We start from the raw sequence: 24462 nt of genomic DNA, 5'->3' as shown, positions 1-24462 counted from the left end.
GTTTAGACATCTTCTGACCGCACACAAGTTTAACCCTCAGTTGTTGCAGATAACAGAACAAGAACATGTAAACCTGACCCACCTTGCCATCGTAGTACTTCTCCCTTTTGTCAGTGAGAACTGCGCGAATGACGATGCCAGCGTATTCGATCACCATCTCTCCTGCTTCAATGTTCCTCTTGCAGAACAGACCACGCCCATGGATAGCAGACCTGCAAAACACACACACACACACACACACACACACACACACACACACACACACACACACACACACACACACACACACACACACACACACACACACACACACACACACACACACACACACACACACACACACACACACACACACACACACACAAAACAGCACCAAATTAGTTAATCATGCTATGAAATGTCTGGATGTTATTTGTCCTCAAACTCTTGCTGATGAGGGTTGAAATGGGCCGATATACAGTTTAGACGAGTTTCAGTCATGAGGGTGTGGACATGTCAGTACTGTGACCTCAGCTTGTTTTTTAGACCATCAAGTTTCATCACAGTTTAGGTCATTTAGTTTAGATCGTGAGTGTAATTGCGCCGCTGAGCATCAGGATGAAATAGAGCCAAAGGGTTACGTTAGTGTTACGCCTCGTCTGTGTTGACCTCAGCTATGAGGGTGGGATAAAAAACAGGACCCTGTGTCTCACAGTTGGACCATGGGACAATCTACAGGGATATTATGGGATTCCAACTTTCAGAATAATTTTCCCAACACATTCTGATATCAAGTTTAGCCATCACATTTTTTAAAGAGCTGCTCCTTTCCAGAAGAGTGTGGTGGAAAGTTACTGAGTTAGATGTTTTCTCATGTTTGTGTTAGAGTGATAGAAACTGTAGCAGGGGAAGTTTCTCCAAGGTCGCAGACGGGAGGGTTTGATGGAAACAGCAGATTCCTCCAAGGTCGCAGACAGGAAGTTTCTTGTACTACCATCCAAGCTTTCGCAACGTAGCTTGCTTACGTATGCTGTTGTGCTCTCATGTGTCCTGTTTTTTACTTGGCCAATGATCATTGTTAGACTATAGAATATTCCCCTTTTTTGAGAGAGCTTCCTGTCAATGTGCCACACCTGTTTTCTTCTGATATATGCTGTTTGAGCTCACACTTTGGGGCACAAGACATCTGACTTCAACTGAGAGAAGCTCACTTGTTTTCTCCCTCTTTGCAAAGAGTGTTGATAATAAAGGCTCAACTTCAAAACGCTGCTGCCAGAGTTTTAACAAGGAAAAAGAAAACTGATTACATAACTCTTCTTCTTAAAACTCTGCACTGGCTCCCTGTTTCTTTTAGAATTGATTTTAAAGTTATTTTACTTGTTTTTAAAGCTCTTAACAGCCTTGCTCCTCCATACATCACTGATCTCCTGTCATTTAATGTTCCAACCCGATCACTGCGGTCCTCGAATGCTTCCTTTTTAAATGTTCCTTGTGTGTCTCACACAGGCACCGGCCGGAGAGCTTTCTGGTTTTTTGCGCCCCTAGCTGTGGAACTCTCTGCCTCTGGACATTAAAACAGCAAGCTCTCTGGGTGTTTTTAAAAGTAAACTTAAGACTTACCTTTTTAATCTAGCTTTTGATTTGATGTAATTTATTTTTAGCCCTGGACTGCATTATTATTTGTATAATCATTTTAATCATTATAATAATAAATAATAATAATTTATAGGATTTATATTGCGCTTTTCTGAATAATCAAAGTTGCTTTCTAAGATATATTTATCTTATTTAATTATTTATTTATCTATTTATTTCTTGTATTCATCTGATCTTGTTAACTCTACCTTATTTGGAACTTTTCTTTCCTCTATTACTTATTTTATTAATTTTACTGTATTTCTAAGTATTTTATTTATAATCATGCCTTTTATAATTTTACCATTGCTGTTGTTTTCTGTCTCTCTGTTATTCTGTGAAGAACTTTGGGCTGCATATTTTTATGTATGAAAGGTTCTATATAAATAAAGTTGAGATGAGTTAAAGACAACCATTTGTTTCTCCATAAGATTATTTCATCCATCACACTGACAACATAACCTAAACAAGAAATTGCCATTACAAGAGTTACCCTCATTCAGTCTTACAGTTCTACAGAATGAAGTTATCTCCAGAACTACGACACTGTTTGATGATGATCCAGATTCAGATCAGAACTCTTCAATCATTTTCTCAAACTGTTTTCATAATGTCCTCGACTTGCCCTGTTCAGACACAATAGACTACTTGTTTTGCTGGCTCTTCTGTGTTTTACTTTCCATGCTTGTGTCAATCATTCAGCAGAATCAGTTCACTTAATTTTTTTCAAACAAAAAATGTTTCCACAAACAGGTCCTCCCTCGAAAAGATATATTACAATAATGCACTGACACTGCTGATGTAGTTCTGTGCTCACCTGTACACCCCAACAGCCTCCTTGGATGTCCTTTCCAGATGTCTGAAGCGCATGGCCATAGGTAGTTCCAAACTGGTGGCCCGTCTAAGAGGAAGAGCAGATTATAATTCACCAAAAAACATTCAGCAAAACTGAAAAAAAGGCTAAATTGTTAAAATATTCTAAAATATATGGACAGCAAGGTGCTTATAAAAATACTTTGACTATTTTTTAATTCAGGCAACACAAAAAATAGACAACTACATATGTGAAACCTCACCGTGTAGACTTTAAAAGAACTTCATCCTCCTCATCATCATAAGGCCCAATGTCAGGAAGCTGTCGGTGCTGAGAAGCCAGGAAGTTAAAAATGTCAAATGTTGATTTCCTGTTAAGAGAAAGAGAACATGATATCAGATTGAGACGTTTATGAAAACATCCGTCAATACATTCGATAAGAAAAGAAATAGTTCAAACATCAACCATTATTCATTATGTGTAATACAACATTTCATCAACTTTGAAGTCATTTCGATGGAAAGAGAAGAGGTGTTAAATGCAGGACTGGTACAGGAAATGATGCAACAGATCACAGCTGATCTGATATCAGCCCCAAATGACCTAATGTTTGGACTTCATGTGATTACTGAAACTATGGAAATGTATCATCCCTGTGCATGATAAATTGACTGCTGATAAAAACCTGTAAAGAATCTGTGAAAAATGAAAAGGTAGCTTTTTGAAAATGTGTGAACGCGCAATGGATACCTTCTGTAAAAACGTGGACAGTGCAGTCTCTGTAGCTAATAATACCAGCTGCAGCTGGTGTGGCTGGCAGTGCGTTACTTTGCAGAAGGCTGGTGATCTGGGTGACAGAGTTGTCTTGCATGTTCGAGCTTGCACATGTTCAAAGTATATTCAGTGTTAATAATACTTGATTAAGAAAACACATCCATGTGGCCGTGGTGGGGTATAAATATTGAATTTGTATTATTTATATTACATTGTGTCATCTATTTATTAAGATTATTATAGAATAGTTATTATTATGAGTTAGTTGTTGGATTAAATGTACTTCATTTGTTCTCCAACTAACTGATTTGCTCACCTAATTTTCTCTTTTGATTCTGTTCACCTCTCACTACATCCACATGACGTACCTGCAGATTTCCTTCTCATTAGACACTCAGCTGCGCGTCCTGCTATACCCCCTTACCTCCTATGTGTCTGATCTTTTGACAATTCATGAGCGGAATAACACAACTCAGCCAATGTAATCTTTCACGCAATGATTCATTGTCCCCAAAGGTTTGTAATGATTGAGGGTTAAGCAACGATCCTGATGAAGTGCTGACTGACAGCTGAATGACTTTCAAAAGCGGAAGTAGATTGTTCACTTTCAAGACATAGCACCAAAACCATGCATTAATAGGAGGAACTCACAGTCTCCCACGATACCAAAACACGGTCCATCAAAACAACCTCTTACTTTTACCGCTGCAACCCATCTGAGTTTCTATCTGTCAGCTAACTGAGTCTTCTCACATTACTTTGGAATACGTTCAGTTCCTCCTTTTTAAATCTGCAGGTTGAGATTGAAAAAATCCTCCTTTTTGTTACCAACAAAGTTAAAGATATAACCTTAAAGTGCACAGCTGTGTCTTTTTGTACACTGCAGCTGTACTTCTTCTACATACCTAAGGTACAGCTCAGAGCGTGCACAGCCGCTGGGATTGACAGGGAGGTCGTCCTCCTGACTGAACTGTTTGAAGAAACGGAAGCTGTGCCGCTGACAGCGATGGGCTCCTTGGAGTTGCTCCAGTAGAAACACCACCGCATCATGGACCAGACCCACCATACGAGCTCCAGTGATCCTCTGAAATGTTAACGGTCTCAAGCGTGCGATTGCTCGTGCCTCCTGCACCCCGTCTATGACTGCTTTCCAGGCCACTGCAGGGACGGAGAAGTGGGAGAATGATGAAGATTTGACGTATAAAGAGAGTCATAGTCATTTGAAGACATTTTAGAGGAGTATTTTAACAAAAAATTAGTCTTACCCTCAATACTGTCTGCCTCTACACTGAAACCATCATCGCTGGTTATTTCAAATCTCAAGTGTGGCTGGTCTCTATTAACTGGACCTTTCTCATCCTCATCAGGTGACAGTGGTTCATCATCAGATGTAGATGCAGCACCTAAAAAATAATCAACACAATTTATGTTACAAAATAAAAAACAGTGTCACTGCATTGGAATCATTACTGTATGAGCAGAAGTGGTTGACATAAGCAGCTAAACCTACCAGAATATTTCTTCCAATCCGTCAGGGTGCTGTGCCCCACTGGTTCCCAAGCCTGCTGACTGCCATGTTCTCCCTGACCTCCTGAAGGCATGTAATCCCAAGGCTCTGATCTGAGAAGGGAGAAGACACAAAAGTTGTGTGATTACAATTTTAATGCCCATTAGTCAAAAAAAGTGACTTTGCTGTAGATTGAGTAGTTACTTCACACACAGAACTCAGACAACTCTCTGTAGTATGTGTACTAGCCACAAAATGTTCTTTTCTTGAGTTAAATACACTTTAAATAAGCAGGTTACATGCTTTTCTGAATCCCTTTTCAAAGTAAGTGAAATCTTACCCTGAGCTCTCAGAATCACTTATATGCTCCTCCTTCAGCTCATCCAGGTTCAGCACTCCTTTCACTGTCGGGGTCTTGATGCGGACTCCTGAAGCCCTGCTGGAGATGCTTTGAAAGGTGGGTCTGCGATGTTCCTCGTCCTCACTGATGGGCTCTGGTTTCAGGAAGTCCACCTTGGACTTCTTTGTGACAATGCGATCGGAAAGTGAAGACACCCTCTTCATACGGACGTGGGTGCGAGGGCGGGACGCTGGAGCCGGTGCTGGTGCTGGTGTAGGTGATGTAATGCGAGGTGACGCTGGGGGCTCCGGTTCAATCAGAAGACCAGGTGGAAGAACCAGGGAAGAAGGGCTCAGTGTCTGTAGCCCGCTCCACTTAGGGGTATAGTTACTCGCCATTGCTTGGTTGATAATTGCTTGAGCACTTTCGGCAGGGGTCATGGGAGGAGTCTCAGTTGACAGAGTGGACTGCCCTGAGTTCTTGGAGGACTTGGATTTTCTGCTTGCATTGGACTCTTTCTTCTTCTTTGTTTTCTTCACTTCTGCACCTTCATCTTTTGGTGGTTTAGCAGTCTTTCTCTGCTTCTTCACATTAACTGAAGCCACTGCCCCGTTGCTGTTGTGAGTCAGCAGCTGTGTTATTGTGGTTGGGTTCTGAGCTACAGGTGTAACCGGTGGAGGACCCGCTGTAGCTACGTTGGCACCAGGCAATGGAGAGCTGAAATTCCCAGCTGCAGCGAGTGTGGCTGACAGTGCGTTGCTTTGCAGGAGGCTGGCGATCTGGGTGACACAGTTGTAGGACGGGGAGTTGGGGGTAGGAAGCTGAAAGGTGTTGCTCTCTGGGTTTTTCACAAAGATCTGCCCGAGGCGGTTGACCAGCAGGACATGAGGCGTGGGATCCACATTGGGGCCTCCCACCTCCTTCACAGTGAGGATAGCGTGCCCGGGCAAAGCTGGGTGAACTACTGGCTGTTGGGGTTCTGGTGTGGGTCTGGGTGTTGAAAAGTTGATGGAGATTGTGTGACCAGATGAAACATCCTTCTGCAGCGTTGACGAGCTGTAACCATTCAAGATCACCGGGGTTGAAGTGGTTTGGACTGGCGTGTGAGCTACTGAAACATGCATTGGAAGTCCAGAAAGAGCCTGTATTGGCGCAGAGGACGAAACAATTGTAACGCCTGTAGAACCCAATGGCTGTGTTTGAGTGGAGATGATAGGTAGAGAGACGGTTCTACAGGTCCCTGTAGGGAAACTGGTGCCTGGCGTAGCTGACAACACCGGATCATTCAGTGGGGCAACATTCAGCAGTGCTTGTGTCATGTCTCCAACTGGAGTGAGGGTGGTTAGTTTGGTTGGCTCTGCGGAGGGGAAGCTTGATGACTCTTCTGATGTTACTTGCTGAAGTGTAATGCTTGTAGAAGGCGGGTGACTTATTCCTGGTATACAAGAATACATCTGCAGTGAGTCTCCGAGGCCTTGAGGGGGGTTTTGTGTGTCTGTGGGCACTAAAGTGGAGGGCTTAAGAAGATCGAGCAGGCCCTGACTTTTTTCTGCAGCAGTCACGGATGAGGGTTCCTCTGCTGGTAAGTGGTTCGTCTGTGACACAGTAGAGCCCTCTGGTGACACTGAGTGGCTACTGCCGGGCTCTGAGCTCGGGGGTTTGCAAACATCTGACTGTTGGGCATCTAACATCTTGGTTGTATGCGGACTGGACTCATGTCCCTCAAGAATGAGAGGCGTTTCAGAGGCATTTGCTAAATTGGATTCTTGCTCCTCTGACAACAATTTTTCAGGCACCTTTGTGAGCATGTTAGAAAGAGCAGGAACTGAAGCAGGAAGCACGGTTTCCTGTTTCACCACAAGATGATCAGATGTTTCCTCTACGAGCGTAGAGTTTCTAGACTTCTGTGGGTCTTGAGGTGAACTATCTGTAGGATTTCTGCTGGCTGCTGATATTTTATCATTGGATGATGTTTCCAGGGACAGACTCTGGACGGCCTGTTTATCAGTTGGATTTTCCAAATCAGGGATACTTTTGTTGTTTAGATTTTTAGCTTGTATTTGAGCAGGACGAGAACCTTCAACTTTCTGAGCATCATCGTTGGTGAGCATACTCGCATCACTCTCTGTTCCGTCATCCACGCCGTCCAGCTGAGCCAAAGGCCGGGATGAAGGTGAGGAGGGAGACTTGGAATGATCTTTTGAGCTTGGACAGCTGACTATTGTCCGCGAGAAGTCGAAATAATGCTCCATATCATCATCCGAGGAGGTGTTGCCCACGTCGTCCCTGGCTGAGGCTGCAGATCGTGGCAGACTGGCAACAAGACCCTTTCTCTTGTGTACCTCTGGGGGTTTTCCCCAAAAGTCCTCTTGATCATCACCTTCCACCACTATCTGCCCCCCACAGTTCATAGCCACACCTTCATTAAGGAGCGTCTCTTCAATCTCCAGTTCTGTCCTCATCTCATGGCCAAGACACATACTTGGATCCTTGTGGAAAGAACCATAGGAGAAGTCTTCCTCACCTTTCTGCTGGTCTAAGTCCTCCTGGGGTGATGTACCGTTTGCTGGAGAGACATCTTCAGGCTCTGGTGAAGCTAAGAAGTTGTGCGGCACCTCTACTGAGTCTGGCTGACTGAGATCGAACGACAAGCGGTTTCTGGGTAGATGTACCGATGAAGAGAACGACAGACCTGGAGAGGAAAAGCCTCCTGCACTGTCCTGCCAGGTAGACTGAGGAAAGAAAGACGAGGCACTATGTGTTATAGTATTTCCAGAGCATCGGACCGAGGAAGCACTTCTACCTCCGACTTGGCGGGACGAGGGGGGATTCATCAGGTTGTCTGTAGCACCTGGTGGGAACAGTGGGGAGGTGGGAAGGGACGATTTCCCAGCACGAAGGGTGATTGGTCCACTCAGAGGACCCAGATGAGGGGGGGACATGTGACCGTGGGGGCCTGTGGTCTGTGTGTGCGGGCTGTGCCGACGAACCCTTCGAGTCTCCTCCAGATCACTTATGGTTAAAATGTGGTGGGGCTTCACCTGGACTAGTCCTACAAAGAAATCAGAATAATGCAACAGTTTCACACTAGAGATCCTTTGAATGCATCAAAATGTGTTTCTCTTGGAGGGTTTGAATTTTACCTGGTGACGGCAGAGGTCGAGACATTCCTCCAGCTGGTCTCCTGGTTTGGGGATAGCTAGGAATCTTTGGCCTTGCACCATGATCTGATTTGCTTGGAAGTCCTGGGACAGAGGCTTCCTCCATTGGGGTTTGGGACTCTAATATATCAATCTCTGGGGCTTCAGCTTCTGCAGAGGTTTAAAAAAAGGTTGAACAAAACTACTTTATCTTTATCAACATGAAGTAACTCCGCATCTACAGGTAGGCTTGGGTACAGAAAACAGGTTCCAACTTGGAGACTCTTGGATTCTTTAAGGCATGTGCATTTTGGTTCTGCTTTTCGTTTTTTAATAACGACATAAATCTTACAGGATTAAACTTCAGTGAGCATTCTGCAGTCCACAGAAAGTTTTACTAATCTGCCAGGTCCTGCTGTGCTAGCGTAACATGACATGCCTTGTGGCGCAGCATTTCAACACGCCATGAGTAGAGTGACGTGACACAGCTGAGCTCACGTTCGCATTTATATAGAGGTAAACAAACCATCTCTGCAACTATTTAAATTTATTTTTGTTAAATGCAAGTTCAGAGAGATCCCTTCCACCTCTAGTTTTTACAAGGAGTCAAAGGTGCACAAACTGTTCACTTTTGAGATGAAGGGGCGAGATGAACAAGGAGAAAGAGGATGACAGTCTGTGTGGTGACAAGATTTGGACTGAAGGGGTTACAGATCAGAGTCATGAGCCTTTAGAATGCAAGATTATTTGTGTATACCTTATTTATATTATTTTATGTTGCAATTTTTTTTTTTATATTTTTCTTTTATTTATTTCTTTATAGAATTTAGATTGTCCTTGATATATCCTAATAAGAAAGACTACCTAATGTGTAATGAAGGGAAATTGAAAAATCTGTGTAACAGTTGACTTTTGAGGCAGACAATGAAGTCAGGCTAACCTTTGTTCTTGTAATATTCATAATTATATTACTTTCCCAAAATAATGGAATCAGGAATTGATAAGAACAGGAATCTGTTAAATTGAACATGCAATAATTACCCATCCCTCTTTTCTTACATGTGCAATACGTTTTTTCTACTCATCTTCTCAGTTCTGTTCTGTACAGTGTTTTATACTATGCTTCAAGTCTGTGCACATTTTTCCCCGCGTCACTGGTTTTGTAAATATTTCTAAATTTACTTATTTAGTTGTGTATATAAGATATGCTTATTTCTACTTCTTTAATTTGAATTGCTAATAACTTTTTAATAATTGCTATTTTATATGCTTGTTTGCTTTATACTGTTTTGCTCCTGTAACACTTCAATTTCCCTGTTGTGGGACGAATAAAGGATCATCTTGAAACATACCCAACCCTACCTACAGGACTGCAGTTTTTAAGTGGGAAAATACACACCAGGCAGTGGACAGGGGCTGTGAGCGATGGTCTGGTTTTCTCCTTGGTAAGGCATCTCCTCCACAGGCTTCTCGGGGACAACAGGACGGACCTCTCGAATTTTACATGTGTATTTGCAACGACGCATTGGATTCACTGTACTCCAGTACCAACGAGAACACCTGAGGAAGAAGAAAAAAATCTCAATCTCATATTCTGTTCTGCAAATATAATTTCTTCATAGATGAGTTTCCAAAAGATACGTATAACTTACTGAAAACCCACGGGACACAATTTTCCTCTGTTAGCTGAAAGTTCAGTGAGCATGCCCAGTCGGTCTATCTGAAGGGAACCTGTACAGACAATGATAACACAGCTTATTAGTCGTCTCTCCCTGTGTGTCTACATCGTTGACCATCTAAAATGAACACATTAAATTGACAGTCTGATCAAATACATACTCATGTAAGTAATAGATAGTCAATATGAAATCTGCAAGAAGAAAAAGACTTACCAATCATCACGTTGATCAATTCTGGTTCAAGCCCAGTCAAGAACTTCCTACGCAGACTGATCCCCTCGAAATCCACATACACCCTGCGGTTCACTTCAAACTCTTGACCAGTTATCATCTGAATCATAAAAGAGAGCAAGTGTTAATACAATCTAGAATTACAAACCTTCAAACAAATATGGTAAGAAACAAGTTGGTGGACTTTACCCTGCCACTAATGAGATGTCTGTGCTTGTAGCAGTAAACCTTCTTATCATCCTGGAACACGCACTGACGGGAGCGTGCGCACATGAAGTGGTAGTTACTTTGACAAGATGTCAGGCAGCAGCCCACTGTGGCACCCGTCTGGTTGCAGCGCTCACATCGCTAAAAGGGAAGGGGTTTGGATTGATGGGGGGGAAAGAAGGAAGTGTCAAGAGTTTAAGCAATAAAAGGAACAGAAAAACATGTAAGAAGGCATTCAGGTTCATTAGAAAAATTACACTATACATGTATAACTCTCAATTAAACTCAGGTTATTAGTCATACATTTCATTAAGTAACAGGTGAATTCAAACTAGCACAGATAAACAACCAACCATTAAGCGCCCCCTTGTGACAGCACTGTGCACGTGTAGTAGAGACCCGTTGTCCTCTTCAAAGACCTCAGCTGACCACAGACAGCAGTTGACATGTGCCCACTCATTTTGGCCCAAAAACAGCAACCTGCCAGCTTCCTGTAACACAACACAGAGGAAGCAAAACAATGTCAAAGTCATTTCTTCCCATCCCCTTTCTTTGTACAAAGACAACTTCTGATTTCCAGGAAAAATGCATTACTTACGTTAGGTTTAAGGTCTCCATATTTTTGGCACAAAGAGCACTGTCTCTCATCATCTTTGGACCATCCAGTGTCGAAATCAGTTTTTGAAAGACGGCCCCGTCTCCCTGTGTAAACAAAGTATGGACTTAAGCAGCTGCGAATGTTGTGAAGTGTATTGATTTTTCTTCGTTAATCCAAAGCATTACCTTTGAATTTAAGCCGCACAGCCCTGCTGGTATAGAAGTGGTTCCTTGTTGGCTCCCCAGACATCGGAGAAACAGCTTCCTCTTCCTTTACGTCTAAGCTTTGTCCGTTGTCCTCCTGCAGGACCCCCAGAGGAGCCGCTGAGGGGAGCTCCTCTCTCTCCTGCCACTGCGCGTAAACATGCTCGGTTGTGGGAGGATGAACAGCATGCGACAGCATACCCCTATTAAAGGAACGATACAAGATTTTTACAGCTTTTAAATATCACTTTTAATTATTAAAAAATCCGAGCCGAATTTTCAGTACATCAAGTAGACATGTAGTATACCAAATCTTTAATTGTGATACAATACTATCTCCAGATAGTACTTCAGTGGCATGGAAAATTCTCAAATGTATGTATGAACAAAAACTAGTAATGATCACTCACATGGGCAAGTCTTTGGTACAGGGGTTCCACACCTTTGGGTCTTGGCTGTTAAACCAGTTAAATACTTCCTCAAGGAGCTACAGAGAGAAATCACAGCGGTCAATTATGACATTATCTGCATTTTACATGATTTCATAGATTCAATTCACAGTTATTCAAACTCTCATTCGCTGGAAAAAAGATAATGTAAAAGACATTTCTCAACTTTCGACTTTGATGTACCTTTAAGTAGTACGAGCGGGCCAAGGCAGTGAGTCTCTGCTCCTCTGGAAGATCCTCCTCTTGTTCAAGCCTCTTTCGTACGACCTGAACCACATCTTCGTGGAACATTTTCTTTACAAAGAAACAAAAACATGTTTTTTTTTGTTTATTTACTACTTCAGTGGTATGATGATTCCTTTCAGAACTAGATCCTGGACTATTGGAGACAATTCTCACATACAACATCTGAGCATCATATGATGATACAGGACAGTGAATTGGGAGACTGGGTGGGTGCCTAATCTTTGACTCTCTAGAAAAATAAGTAAGGGGTCAAATTTCAAAATTCTAGTTATTCTTTTCTAGGGACATCTTATTATTTAACTATATATATAAAACTTCCAATGTCTTTGAAGTTTTAGCACAAAAGAAAGGTCATAAACAACGGAGAATTTTTTCTAATCTGATGAAAAACTGACTTTTGGTCAATCAGAAGTAATCATTTTTTAAACAATCCATACTTAAAAAATGTGTTTTAAAGCAAAATTGTTCAACATTTGTAGGTTCCAGTTCCTAATATGCAAAACTGTCTACTGTTTTGAGTTTTGTGCTCTTGTTTGGTAAAAGAAGCTAATTGAATATCTCGTTTAAACTTAGGGAATTTTTGACTTTCTTCACAAGTCTTTTCTGACATTGTTTAGAGAAAATTTCCAGCAGCTTAATCATCGAAATAATCTATCACACAAACCATCCCTTTTTTTTTTTCTCTGATGAAACATTACACACCATGAGGGACAAAAATATCAAGTGCTCAGAGAGGGAATAGAAGGTCATTTACTCACCAACGTGGTATAAAGGCCTTTGTCAAACTTCTTGCCGACAGCTCGGAGGTCACAGGCAGGCTGTCCTTCTGTTCCACTGTCACGATCTACCAACTTCTCACACTGCAGCAGAAACCAGAACATGATAAACACTCTGAATCAGTATGAAAACCAATGATGCACAGTCACAAGCACCTACATTCAATATTAATTAAGTTTTGGCTGCAGACTTCCGTTCTGTATACACATCATGTGATTGATTCATCTATCAAGTGGTACATTTCACTCATTAAAAGAAAGCTTACCTGTGAACAGGTAACAAGATGCTGGGTGAGCGTGGAGGAGAGCAGGCAAGCGAGCACTTTTTCCACCCCGGACCTGAGCTCGATGTTGAGCAGCTCTCTCCAGGCACTGGGCTGAGTCACACTGCACGGCCGACATGAATACACTACGCTCTCTGGCAAACTGGACAGGATCTCATACAGCTCATCTGAAAGAGTTGAACAAGAAGACAGGACATTTAGCTGTGAAATGCAATGCATTCTAATTTACAACTTTTTAAATAACTACATCTTTTTTTTCTGAAAGAACTCACGAGAAAACTGTCACTGAGGCTTTTCATGGAGATTTTGAGAATTTTAGATTAGAAAATTAAGGTTCAAAAACTTGAGATCTGACACGTTATTATGCGATAAGTTCCTATTGTTCTCAAAAGCACATTGAGGTCTCCCTCATCTTCAATATTGAATATTTCTAAACAAACACCTGTTAGATCTTCACACTTGGCGTGTACCCAGTGGTTACAGGTACCACACTGCATCATTTGACTGTCGTAGTCATTGTCCTCGTAGCACTTGAAGCAGATTGGACAGTAGTTACCTAACAGGAGAAGAGGATTAAGAAAGTATTAGCACACAATGCTTGTGGATAAGAAATTATATCACAGTATGTATCGGGGGGGGGGGGATTCTCACCCAGTTCATAGAGCTTTGAGCAGTCAGGACAGAGTCCTTTCTCGTGGTTCCAGTCAGTGTCCCAACTTTTCCCAGGAGTGACACCGCAACTTTTACACCTGATGCATGTCATACAAACCTGCACAGAAATCGCTCATATTAGGACCAGCGATCAATGAAAGGAGAACCCAGCACACTCAAAAGACTCTTTTATACTTCATTGAATCTGACCTGCACCCCCTCAAAAATGTGACTACGCGTTGAAACCAAGCAAATGGCAAGCTCTGTGATTGGTCCGCTGGGAAGCATGGGAATTTCTGTGCATTTGCTGTCAATTTTCTGGCAATATTTGCAGTATGATCAACAGCTGCTAAACTTTTATCAGCTCCAGGCTGTTCCATACGACTAGTATAGAAATTGCACTGCCAACTAACATTTGGTTGGAGTATTGCAGAGGAACATGGACTCTCTGATGCACAAGTATGTAGTGCTCACAAAATCATCAGCCACCACGGCGTAGAGTTAATGCAGAAATATAAACCAGACTTGAAAGTTAAAAACTAATAAATGTATTTTTAAGAGACATGACCGCACCCAAGCTTTCCTCTTCTTGTTTTGTTTGGGATAGTTTGGCCCCAGACAGGACGTGTGATAACAGTTCTGGCATCGCTCACACTCCAACAACGGCTAAAGAGAGACATAAAAAAAAAGTATACTTAAAGTCTTAAACACATCAATGAGAAATAAAACTGAGCAAATTAAGTCAATCTAACAGGTTGTACCTTGAGCTGCTTGTTTCTCCAACCGCACACGTAGCAAAATTTGCAGCGACGACAGCACCAGTTTTCTTTATTCTCCTCTGAGGGACGATCTGCTGGATCAAGGCAAAACTGGTGGAAAGGCTCACAGCACACTTGGCAATACAGCATCTGCAAAATCAAATTCACATAAACAACGAAGGGGTTATTAAATGCATTCACACTCAAATTTGGTTTCATGTTTTACTACAACACAACAGGACCTTCAATATAACTAGCTCTACAAAATTCTAGGATGGTGGGAGTTTTAATAAGTAATAAAGAGAAAAGGTATAAAGTAGTGACCTCTTGTTGCCCTTTACTGGCACAAAGGAAGCAGACATAGGGTGGCATCAGTGGTGCCGAGGTCAGTATACTCAAACCACCCATGTTCCACACATTCTCCAAGGTACAGTCCTCCTGAACACAAGAAAGAAGTTAGCATACACAACAGCTACAATTTCTTACAGTAGTCAATAGGTGGGAATTCACATCATGTTGTTTTTCCACAGAAGTAAGCAAGGTCTACACTTTTTATACATGACAAAAACAGGCGAACTATTTGGTGATGCATAATTCATTCAGCCATTCAGAAGTCCTGCAGTACACTGATTGGAATCATGTTATTAGAGTGACCTCTAGTGGACAAAAGGTGTTACATCAACAGAAAAATTTAACTTTTAGAATGAGCATCGTAACAAGCAATCAAATGTGTTTCTTTTTTTTTACCCCTGATTATATTTCATGGCATAGATGCCTTCTTTTCCAGATTGAATTTCACCAAAAGTAAGAACTATGCAGCTGTTGTAAGCCCTGAACATTATGTGTGTTAGTATCTTAATATAAGTGATGCACTGTAACAAGTGGCGTACCTTGAAATCAACCCTGATTTTGTGAGTAGGTTTAGATGACTCAACATCTCTCTCCTCAAACCCATGGGCCAGGGCAGCCAGGACGCTGGGGGGCGTCTGCTCCAAAGGACCCTGAGAGACAAACAAAACAAGAACATGTTGACATTGTTTATCTAATCATCAAGTGTGTGGTTGTGTGAGGCATTAAACATGTTTAAATACCAGTGACAGATGCATCATTTCTGTTTTCTGTGATGCTATTTCAAAATAAGTTCACTTTTCAAAAATGAAGGTTTGATTAATATGGAAGTCACCTCTATTAACTGCAGTCTGAGCAAGAACTGGAACTAAACAGTTTGCTACTAGCAGGCAGATAATTATTTTGGGTGAACAGGATGTCATTTATAGATTGCAGTTTTGCAAAAGAAACAGGAAACTATGAGTAGGTGGTCAGCTACAGCATGTCAAAGGCTGGGCTGGCAGTAACTAAACAGAACTGCATGTGCTGAGACAAATTGGCAAAACAGTGGCCTGCAACTGTGACAATATGTTACTAATTCAAGCACCACTGGGTGTCAAAGCTTGACGACGGACCTTTTAAAACTTCTGCACAGCCTTGACACTTACAGTGACAGAATGTATTAAATGTAACATATGAACACAATCTGCAAACAGTGTTGGCTTACGAAGGCGTTAGCAATGATCAGAGAGTTTGAAATAACCACCTTCTCAGGTTTACGTCGGCCAGATGGTACACGGTGTGAGCTGGACTTCCGATGCCTGATTTCCTCGTCCGAAATGTCTCCAAGAAACCCGTCCAAGGACACAAAATCTACAGCAGAAAAAGGCAGTGTTATCATTTTGAGTTATACAAGCAGATACCTAATGTGCTTATTACCAAATAAAACCTGTACAGTTTAAGCATGTTTTAGAATCATATGAGAGCAGAGATTTGTTACTGATGGTGTTAAAAATAATGACACAGATCATGAATGAATCATCAGTCTCACCCGCTACCTAAAATAATCTTTTACCTTGACTAAATCGAGGCCCGCCGCCTCTTTTCCTGGCAGGTGATGCAGAGTTTTGGACAGCTTTGTCGTCTAGATCAGAATCGTAGTCCACCAGGTCGAAGTAGACTCTGGGTTTCACAACTCGCTTTGGCTGCTTCCGCACTGAAGGACTGCTGCCATCACCGTGGAGACCAGATGGTGAGTCTGCAGCCCCATCGTTCCCTTCGTCATTACTCGAATGACCCCCGCTGGGAGAGGATCGCCGTCGCTTGGAGGAACCTAAGAGAAAAGAGGTTTGTAAGGAGCTGACGAGCATAATGTTCAAAATGAAACACAGAAAAAATGTTGCTAGCTTCCTCAAGGGAAGACTTACCCTTGGGTGCTGTTCTTCCACTCAGCCTGCGAGCCTTTCTCTCTTCAATTTGATCACATCTCTTGTACCTTGAGGTAAAAAAAAATGTGTTCATGACGATTTTTTATATCAGCTATGCGCTCCTTGAAAACTAAGAATCGAGAATGGGGCAACTTACACGCAACATTGTCGTTTGGTATTGGGACCACCAAACTTGGGCTTGTCAAGGCAGTTCATGCACCTGCCGCAGTCATCCTCAGTGTTGCAGCCTTTGCAAACTCCACACCTGCGAGAGCGATAACCGAATGGCCCAAGTCCTTTCCGCTTCACAAAATTTGACGGCTTTTTGACCTTAGTGACCTTTTGATCGGACAGGCCAGGACTGTCTGACTCAGAGGGAGACCCAACATCTGCAACGAAACCCATTCACACATTAGTATTGTAGCACCAATTTTGTTAGTGCTGACTTATATTTGACAACAAAAATCACAATTTTCTTTTTATTATAGGCGAAAAGAAAAATCTGGACAGCCAATGACAAATCAAATTCATGGCATAGTAGGATTTGCAGGTAGAGGAATTGAGCGTTACACCAACCGTACAGTTGCATTTTTGCTGCTTTTAATAAAAGATCTAAGTCAATACAACTGAAAGTGACACTTAATTTTTTTATGCATTTAGCAATTTGTTAAATCACTTTATCTAAATTACAAGAAATTGAAATCTTGATCAACTTAAACGTACCTTTAGTGACGTCTGACGGGGAGATGCCGGTTCTTTCATGCAGAGGCAAGGCGCTAAGCCTGGGAATGTCATCCGGTACCAAGGCTCGGGGCTGCCCCAGCACCACAGATGCAGCACGACACACGTGTTTGATACGTGGACCTCCTGCTCTACGGAACTCCTGGCACAGCGGGGAGATGAGCTGCGGCTAAAAAGAAACAACACTTTTTAGGTAAATGATCAAATAGAGACACTTATGTGAAGAAACCTGAACTGACGTTGGGCTATGAGGCTGTCAAAATGTTCAATACTTTGAAAGAACACATGATTTAAAAATATATACTCGGTTACATTGACATAGGACTGTTTTATAAGTAGCAGGGAGTAAAAGAAAGTGCAGGGGTGGTTGAGAGAAATAGAGACAAAGGGAAGAGAGTATGGGCTGCTAATGAAAACAAAGCGGAGAGATAGAGAAATAAAATGCTATATTCTATTTACATTTACATATTCCTGCATAAAATCTTGGACTGTCTTCTCTCCCTCCGTCCTGTCACTCTCATTCAGCCACAACACGGCAGACTGTTCTAATTCACAGGTCGGTGAACATAGACATCGTAAAGTTCACAAGGATGCACATGTGTGTGTCTATTGCTGACAGACAAAGACCATAGAAGAGAGCCACCATGTCCTTATTTAACCACTACTGTTGCTCACATTGCAACAAAATAAGTGACACCCAACCTCTGCCTATACACACACCACCAAACACTTCTTCTGGAATATGATAATAATATGCGTTTCATGACTATTAATAGCATCACAAATGCTGTTGTGTTAAGTGACTATTTCTGCATCAGCTGTGTGCATAGGTTGGTAACTAAGAGCAAAATAAATATTACATTTCGATCAAGGAGTTGATCATTTTTTGAAGTATCTGTTGATATTTTTTACAAGCATTGCACTGAAGTTTACATTTCTGGTACTTTGACAACCCTGTGAAGCTGCACACGTGAAGACAGAAAAAAGGTTGCACTTTGATTGACCTGTACCGCACAAGTTAGCACACTTACTTGTCCTTGAGGAGGCTCTGTCTTTACAGGTACATCAGGCTGAGCTCGCTGCTTCCTCCTCTGTCTCTTGGAGGTCACATCTCGTGACCTGGCACCAGTCGGGCCAGACAACAGCTGCAGAATAAATAGGTAAAAACAAGGCATCAAATCAAACGTTGTGGAGCTACAAAACTTACCCTACTGTGGTCAGATCACTTTTTGTTTGTTATTACATGAATATATGAGGTTTTCCTCACCGATGATAGGTCTCACAACAAATGATGAATGCAACAGCAAACAATTAAAAGTCCAAAAAGACAGAGAGCATGTGTTTTCCGTGATCATGATCTTACCCCTGATGATTTAAGCTGTTTCTGCTGGTCGATCTTAATGAGCTGGACCTTGGCTTTCCTGTGCAGATTGAACATTCTTTTATTTGCACCAGTGAGGCGCATCCTTTGTGAAGCTCCCTTCTCCACAGATCCCAGATAATCGCCTTCACCTGCCCCTGAGGTCTGTTCTGACTGCAGTTCTCCTGAAGATATAAAGTCATATACACTCATTTCTCTATCACAACAACGTGCACTTTTAAAGCCAGCGTAGCGTAGCATTTAAGAATAGTGGTTATGTATCATTTTTCTTACCAGATGGAACTTGTGCACTGTCTTTCGCTGCAACATTGTCCTCTTTATCGTGCTGAGTTGTAAGGGACTTGGATTTCATGGTCCTTACACACACAGAAACCTTTCTCACCACTCCAGGGGAATCAAGGTCTTCTATCTTAAGCTTGGATTTGCTCTTTTCTGTGTTCGTATTCCTCTGCCTCAGGCTGATGCTCTTGGCCTCATCATCTAGTCCTTCTGCTAAGTCTACGGGAGGTTGAGGATGCTTGCTGACGCAATCTGGCTCTGATGGGGTTTTGCTTTTGGGGAGGCCTGTGTGTGCCTTATTTAGCTTTTGATAGATCTTCAGGTGAGCCATTTGTTTATTAAACTTGTGGGTATTTTTCTTCTTCTGAGTATCCAGGGGGTCAGTAGGTAGTACAGAGGGTGTAGATAAAAACAGATCCTCACTTTTGCTCTCTAGGGTTTTGTCCAGTGTAAACATCTCCTCACTGGACTCTTCTGCCAGATGCCACTTGAAGCCAGAGTTCTTCAAAAAGGCCTTCTTCTTTTCAACATTGCTGCTTTTTCTATCAGAAAACAGGCTGTCAGCTAAATCAATGTCGTCATCCAGGTCCTGAGCTGAAAACAGATCCACATCCAACTGAGCTTCACTCAATATGTCCTCCTCGTCAACCGGCAGGATAGGGGATATCGGCCTGCTTGTCCCATCGTCTCGCTTTTTTCCCGGACGCATTGGCAAGCCGAGCTGTAATCCCTTCTTTGGGGAGTGTCTTCTGGGCAACACAGACATTCCCGCGTCATCCATGAACCTTTGCGGGGTCTTGATCACTCGGGAGGATCTGGCACTTACAACAGGCATGATGAAATGTTTGATGTTTTTGATGAACTTGGATTTGCCCGGCTGGGTGTCTGCAACATCTGGTCGTCCAGCGTCCACTAATGTGTCTGATTCTTCCTGCTTGAAACTGTCCTCATCCAGCCCCATTTCTAACAGTTCAGATATGATTCTAGCTTGTGGTTTGGGCCTCTTAGACCCAATAAAATGTAGGCCTGTCTGCCTCTTCTTAAATCTTTTCTGTACTCCAATAAGTTTGGAGCCTGGGGTCAGTGTGTTATCTGCCAATGAAGTTGAAATGTCACCGTCTGACTCTGCCATACTGGGGCTGTTTTCCGATCCTTTAAGTGGAGCGAATTTCCCATCTCTGCTCCTGTGCTTGTGTTTCTGACGCTGCCCGATCAGACTTTTACGCCTTTTTTTCACTTTCTTTTGAGATTTCTTTTGCAGGCACAATGTTTTTGGATCACTTGCTTGACTCTCGAACACCACAGATTGCTGACTATCTATCAACTGAATGTCTGTTTCCTCCTTAACTGGTGGCTGTATCTGCTCTTCTTCCACTGACACGGCGTCCTGTTTTGCCTCAGACTGGGTGCATTCTTGTGTTTCGGACCGACTTTCCTCTGTTACTAAAGGCAGAATAGCTTCCTTCAGGACAGACTCTGTGACAGTAGTTTCAATGGTAGCTAACTCTGTCTCTACAGCAGTTTTAGGTGAAACAGCAGGCTTCTTCTTTTGAATAGACTTCTTTTTCATTAATTTATTATTTCTACATCTTTTAGGTTTAGAAGGCACAGGTGATGGTTTGGCCTCTTTGATCTGTGGTTCTTCCTCATTCTCCACTTTCTGTGGAGACACTTCAGCCGGCACCTGCGAGACAACATCAGTGATATCCAAGGAGTCCTGAGGAGGAACTTCAGAGGAATTTAAAGGGGTCCCTAGTGAGGTGTCCTCTACTGAAAGCTGACCGGCATTTTTAGGAAGACCATGTGAGCTGGAATCTTCAGCTGAAGCCTGAGATGAATCCTCGACGTGCACCAGCGGCATCACTTCATCCAGTGGACTTTTTCTCTGCCTCCTTTTCTGAGTGGTACCTGGTTTTTGAATGGCAGATTTAGTCAGTAGCGAATCTAGGCTTGGTGTCCTGCTTCTCAATCTCCTGGTTGGTGTGACGTCAGTAGTCACACATGATGGTTTTTCCTCAATAACTTCACTGGCATCTTTTAGAACATCCTCCTTCTTTTCGGACACAGGACTGACTTGCTGTATTAGAAATGATGGCTTTGAGCTTTTGTGTTTACCAGGAGAGGAGACCTTTTTGATCTGAAGAGGTGGGACTTTAACACAATCCGTCAAAGTCATTTCTTGCAGAGGAATTTCATTGATTTGTTCTACCTCCTTTTCCACCTGCAAAGAGGACTTTTCCTCAAGTGATACATCAGCCTTCTTCTGGGCATTCTTTTCTTTTTCCTCCTTGCTTTTACTCTCTTGTGGAGCTGAGGTATCCAGTTTAGGTTTTGTATCCATCCCCTTTAAGCTCTTGCTCATAATGGCATCACAAACAGTCAACTGATCCACTTTGCTGGCAGTCTTCTCTGTTACCTTTAAAGTGTTTTTTGCATCTTGTGTCTGACTTTGCTTCACTAATGTTAGAGTCCAGATAAATTTTCTCCGCTTTTTCCTTCTGGTCGAGTTCTTCCCGCTAGCCTGCGCATCATATTTTGGGTTCCTGATCTTCATCAGCTTTAAACTTGGGACCGGCGTTTCCTCCTTTTTCAAGGACAAGCCATCGCTGGATTGTACAGCTAAACTATCCGTCTCCATGGATGGAGGACCTTGGGTATCTGGCACTGTAACATCCTTGTTCAGCCTCTTGCTTTGCCTTCTTCCATCACTTTTAGCAGGTGTTTTAGCCTCCAGAACTGTTTTAGAAACTTCATCTGGAGACTCTGTCAAAATGTTGTCATTTTTATTCAGACTTTCTGGTTCAGCTGCACTGTCTGAGACTTTTTTAGAGAGAGGGGTAGTGACTCTACGTCTCCTTCGAGTCATTGGTTGATTAACATCTTGACTTTGCTCTGTCAAAATGTCCTTATGCTTTAAAGTCTTTGCATTTGTTTTTGGCTCAAAAGTTCCTCTCTCCTTTGCAGCTTCAATTTGATCTGCTGATTTTTTCTCTTTTGACACCTGGTCATCAACCACAGCTTTGGCTGTCGTTTGGCAGACAGGCTCTGTCTTTGTGGCAGATCTCCCTCGCCGTCTTGCCAGTATAGTCCCTCCTCCTTTGTCTTCAGTGCCATGTATATCCTCATCCGGTTCACTTTTTAATTTGACATGAGCACTTGAAATCTGGTCACCCTGAATATCCTTGGCTATAGGCTGATCCTGAATTCCTTTCTTCTTAAAATTCCTTGCAGATTTTAAATGAGGCTCCTTTACAGTTTTCATCTTCTTTTTGGCCACCAACTTTATAGTAATCCTTGGTGCTGCTGATGAAGCTCCGCTTTTAGCGGACTGACGACCCATAATGCCTTTTCCTTTCGAACCTCTTCTGCATTCTTTTGCAGGCTCTGTTTCTGAAGAAAAGCCTTGTATTTCCTCCAAAAATGTAGCATCTTGTGTCAGGTCAGGTGGGGTGATAGCTGCTTTCACTGCTGGCATTTTAAGCGGTGGCTTCTCACTTTGTCGTTTGGATTTTGTGTTGACAGCATCACCTGAGAATATTAATATAAGAAAATTAAAACAAAACCTTTAAAAAAATATACGAGTACACACACGCACATGTACAGATTATACATACAAATATTCATCCCCCACTGAATGCAAAACTTTGATTGAAAATTACCCTCTTCTGTATTTTAAGTGCATGCTTCATTCAGACTCAAATTGATGTATTGTTCACAAATCACACCAAATATGTTTTGTACTTTTCTTTACCTTTGGAAGGGTTTTGTCCTTTGGAGCCTTTTCTCTCAGCTTCAAATCCCCTAAAGTCATCTCCCTTTGGAAAAAAAAAAAAAAAGACATTAAAAACGAAAGCATTGGAACACCCCCCTACTAGAGGCAGCATCTACATCAGGATATACAGTGACTACAATATTTAGTTTAAAGCATTTATGTTAACATAATGTTGTGTTATATCGGCTGCATAGAATGATTTGTTTAAATTACACTGTGTCCTAAAACGTTCCCTATGGGGAACAGATACATGTCAAGTACAATGGTCACTTGCCACATCTTTTTACAATCGCAATGTATTTTTTTATCTTAGCATATGTGATCATTATCTGTCATAACGCAGCAACAACAATAATTGGCTTCATGCCTTAGTACAAAAATATCAACAACTGACAATTGCACTTACTCCACATCCACACATCTTAACATTCATACAATCTTAGTTTTGATGTTTCATGACAAAAGTGACTGCAAACAATGAATGACACAAGCTCACTACTCAACAATCTTCACTTCATTGAGCTTGGTCAAACACCTACACTATCTGCAAGGACTGCAGGGAGGTAATGTGTCTCCCTCCAAGTAACGCTACTGTACATCTTCTACACCTATCAGAGTACAAAAGACTATGAAATCACGAGTAATCATCATCAGTGCCTGTGGGTGTAAGGTTAATATAATACCGGGGAGCTCTGACTGACTTTGGCACGTTCTCTGTCCCACCATTTAAACCCGTCGTGCTTTGTAGCACAAGATAGCAAGTAGCCATCCTTCCTCTTTAGCGCAGTGAGCAGACAGAAGGTAACCTCTCCAGAATTAAATATATTTAAAGGAGCGCTTCAACTTTAGTTAGCAAGCAAGCGTGCAAGATGTGTGTGTGTTGTCTCATTTGAAGCAGTAAGGAAGACAACTCAGCATCTGGACACCGTATGAAAACAGTGAGCGGTTAGCAGCTAGCCTTCCCGTTCTTTGTGTTCGCTGTGTTAGCTGCTCCTCTTGGCCTGACACTGAGTGGGCCACACATTAAATCATTACGCTGCCTGTTTACAAATCCACTCATTCACTGACTCTTTAACAATATACTGTACTTATGTTCTAATAATGTAACCAACATGTAGGGAAGTGCTTGTAACTCAAAGTGCTCTGCTGCTGTTGTGAAGTGGGATTGTTCATTAAGGTTGGTTAGCATGTAACGTTAGCTTACCAAGAAGCTAACGTTAACATTAGCCTAGCGAAAGGATGTTGACATTTCTCCAAGGCACTCACCAGGCTGTGTACAGCACTCAGACTCACACATCCAACAATCACACAAAATGAGAAAAGATGAAATAAAATATACTAACTCCTGGGTCGGTTTGGGACCTCACCTCTTCACTCCCACTAGAGCTGTATCCAGCCTGGCCAAGGATCTGGTGGCTCTGCTCTATTCCAAGTAAGCGCAAGTGAGACTGGTCTTCGTTTAACGATAGGACCAGGTTTGCGGGCCTTGGCCCTCCGTTAGTCACATCTTCAGCTTCTAAGCCTGATCGTCCGAGTTGCCAACGCTTCTCGGAGCGCAAACGACTACGTGACGACCAAGGCCGACCGGGGAAACGACCTCTGGCCGTAGCGGTTCCACCTTGGCCTCCTACGGCAGCCGCGGTTGCTGATCCGCATCCCGCTGCCGCCATCATTGCTTCAACAACAACACACACCGATGGCTAGCAGCAGTTCGAGGAGAGACAAGAGGGAAGGCGCGAGATGGGAGGGGGGAGCCGCTATGC

General features: G+C 42.5%; 1 protein-coding gene across 1 annotated transcript in view; it reads right to left on the bottom strand.

The window, feature by feature from the left end:
- The window catches only part of kmt2bb (lysine (K)-specific methyltransferase 2Bb), a 27383-nt gene extending 2921 nt beyond the window's left edge, over positions 1 to 24462 (bottom strand). The window contains exons 1-35 of the mRNA XM_034697568.1: positions 24043 to 24462; positions 22679 to 22742; positions 18922 to 22455; positions 18631 to 18812; positions 18299 to 18412; positions 17250 to 17436; positions 16684 to 16915; positions 16527 to 16594; positions 16175 to 16432; positions 15866 to 15972; positions 15162 to 15272; positions 14596 to 14709; positions 14275 to 14421; positions 14087 to 14179; positions 13514 to 13631; positions 13305 to 13418; positions 12845 to 13029; positions 12561 to 12662; positions 11740 to 11850; positions 11518 to 11594; positions 11090 to 11310; positions 10905 to 11008; positions 10660 to 10797; positions 10289 to 10447; positions 10082 to 10199; positions 9842 to 9920; positions 9589 to 9749; positions 8193 to 8360; positions 5050 to 8101; positions 4713 to 4822; positions 4468 to 4605; positions 4108 to 4360; positions 2691 to 2798; positions 2432 to 2515; positions 83 to 212 (exon numbers count right to left, since the gene is read on the bottom strand). Of these exons, the coding sequence (XP_034553459.1) occupies positions 83 to 212; positions 2432 to 2515; positions 2691 to 2798; positions 4108 to 4360; positions 4468 to 4605; positions 4713 to 4822; positions 5050 to 8101; positions 8193 to 8360; positions 9589 to 9749; positions 9842 to 9920; positions 10082 to 10199; positions 10289 to 10447; positions 10660 to 10797; positions 10905 to 11008; positions 11090 to 11310; positions 11518 to 11594; positions 11740 to 11850; positions 12561 to 12662; positions 12845 to 13029; positions 13305 to 13418; positions 13514 to 13631; positions 14087 to 14179; positions 14275 to 14421; positions 14596 to 14709; positions 15162 to 15272; positions 15866 to 15972; positions 16175 to 16432; positions 16527 to 16594; positions 16684 to 16915; positions 17250 to 17436; positions 18299 to 18412; positions 18631 to 18812; positions 18922 to 22455; positions 22679 to 22742; positions 24043 to 24372 (11271 nt within the window). The 5' untranslated portion in view covers positions 24373 to 24462. The remainder of the gene's footprint in view (positions 1 to 82; positions 213 to 2431; positions 2516 to 2690; positions 2799 to 4107; positions 4361 to 4467; positions 4606 to 4712; positions 4823 to 5049; positions 8102 to 8192; positions 8361 to 9588; positions 9750 to 9841; positions 9921 to 10081; positions 10200 to 10288; positions 10448 to 10659; positions 10798 to 10904; positions 11009 to 11089; positions 11311 to 11517; positions 11595 to 11739; positions 11851 to 12560; positions 12663 to 12844; positions 13030 to 13304; positions 13419 to 13513; positions 13632 to 14086; positions 14180 to 14274; positions 14422 to 14595; positions 14710 to 15161; positions 15273 to 15865; positions 15973 to 16174; positions 16433 to 16526; positions 16595 to 16683; positions 16916 to 17249; positions 17437 to 18298; positions 18413 to 18630; positions 18813 to 18921; positions 22456 to 22678; positions 22743 to 24042) is intronic.

This window comes from Notolabrus celidotus, chromosome 12 (genome assembly GCF_009762535.1).
Source record: "Notolabrus celidotus isolate fNotCel1 chromosome 12, fNotCel1.pri, whole genome shotgun sequence".
Lineage (NCBI taxonomy): Eukaryota > Metazoa > Chordata > Actinopteri > Labriformes > Labridae > Notolabrus > Notolabrus celidotus.
Note: the sequence above shows the minus strand (reverse complement) of the source record. Positions and strands in the feature narration are given on the sequence as shown.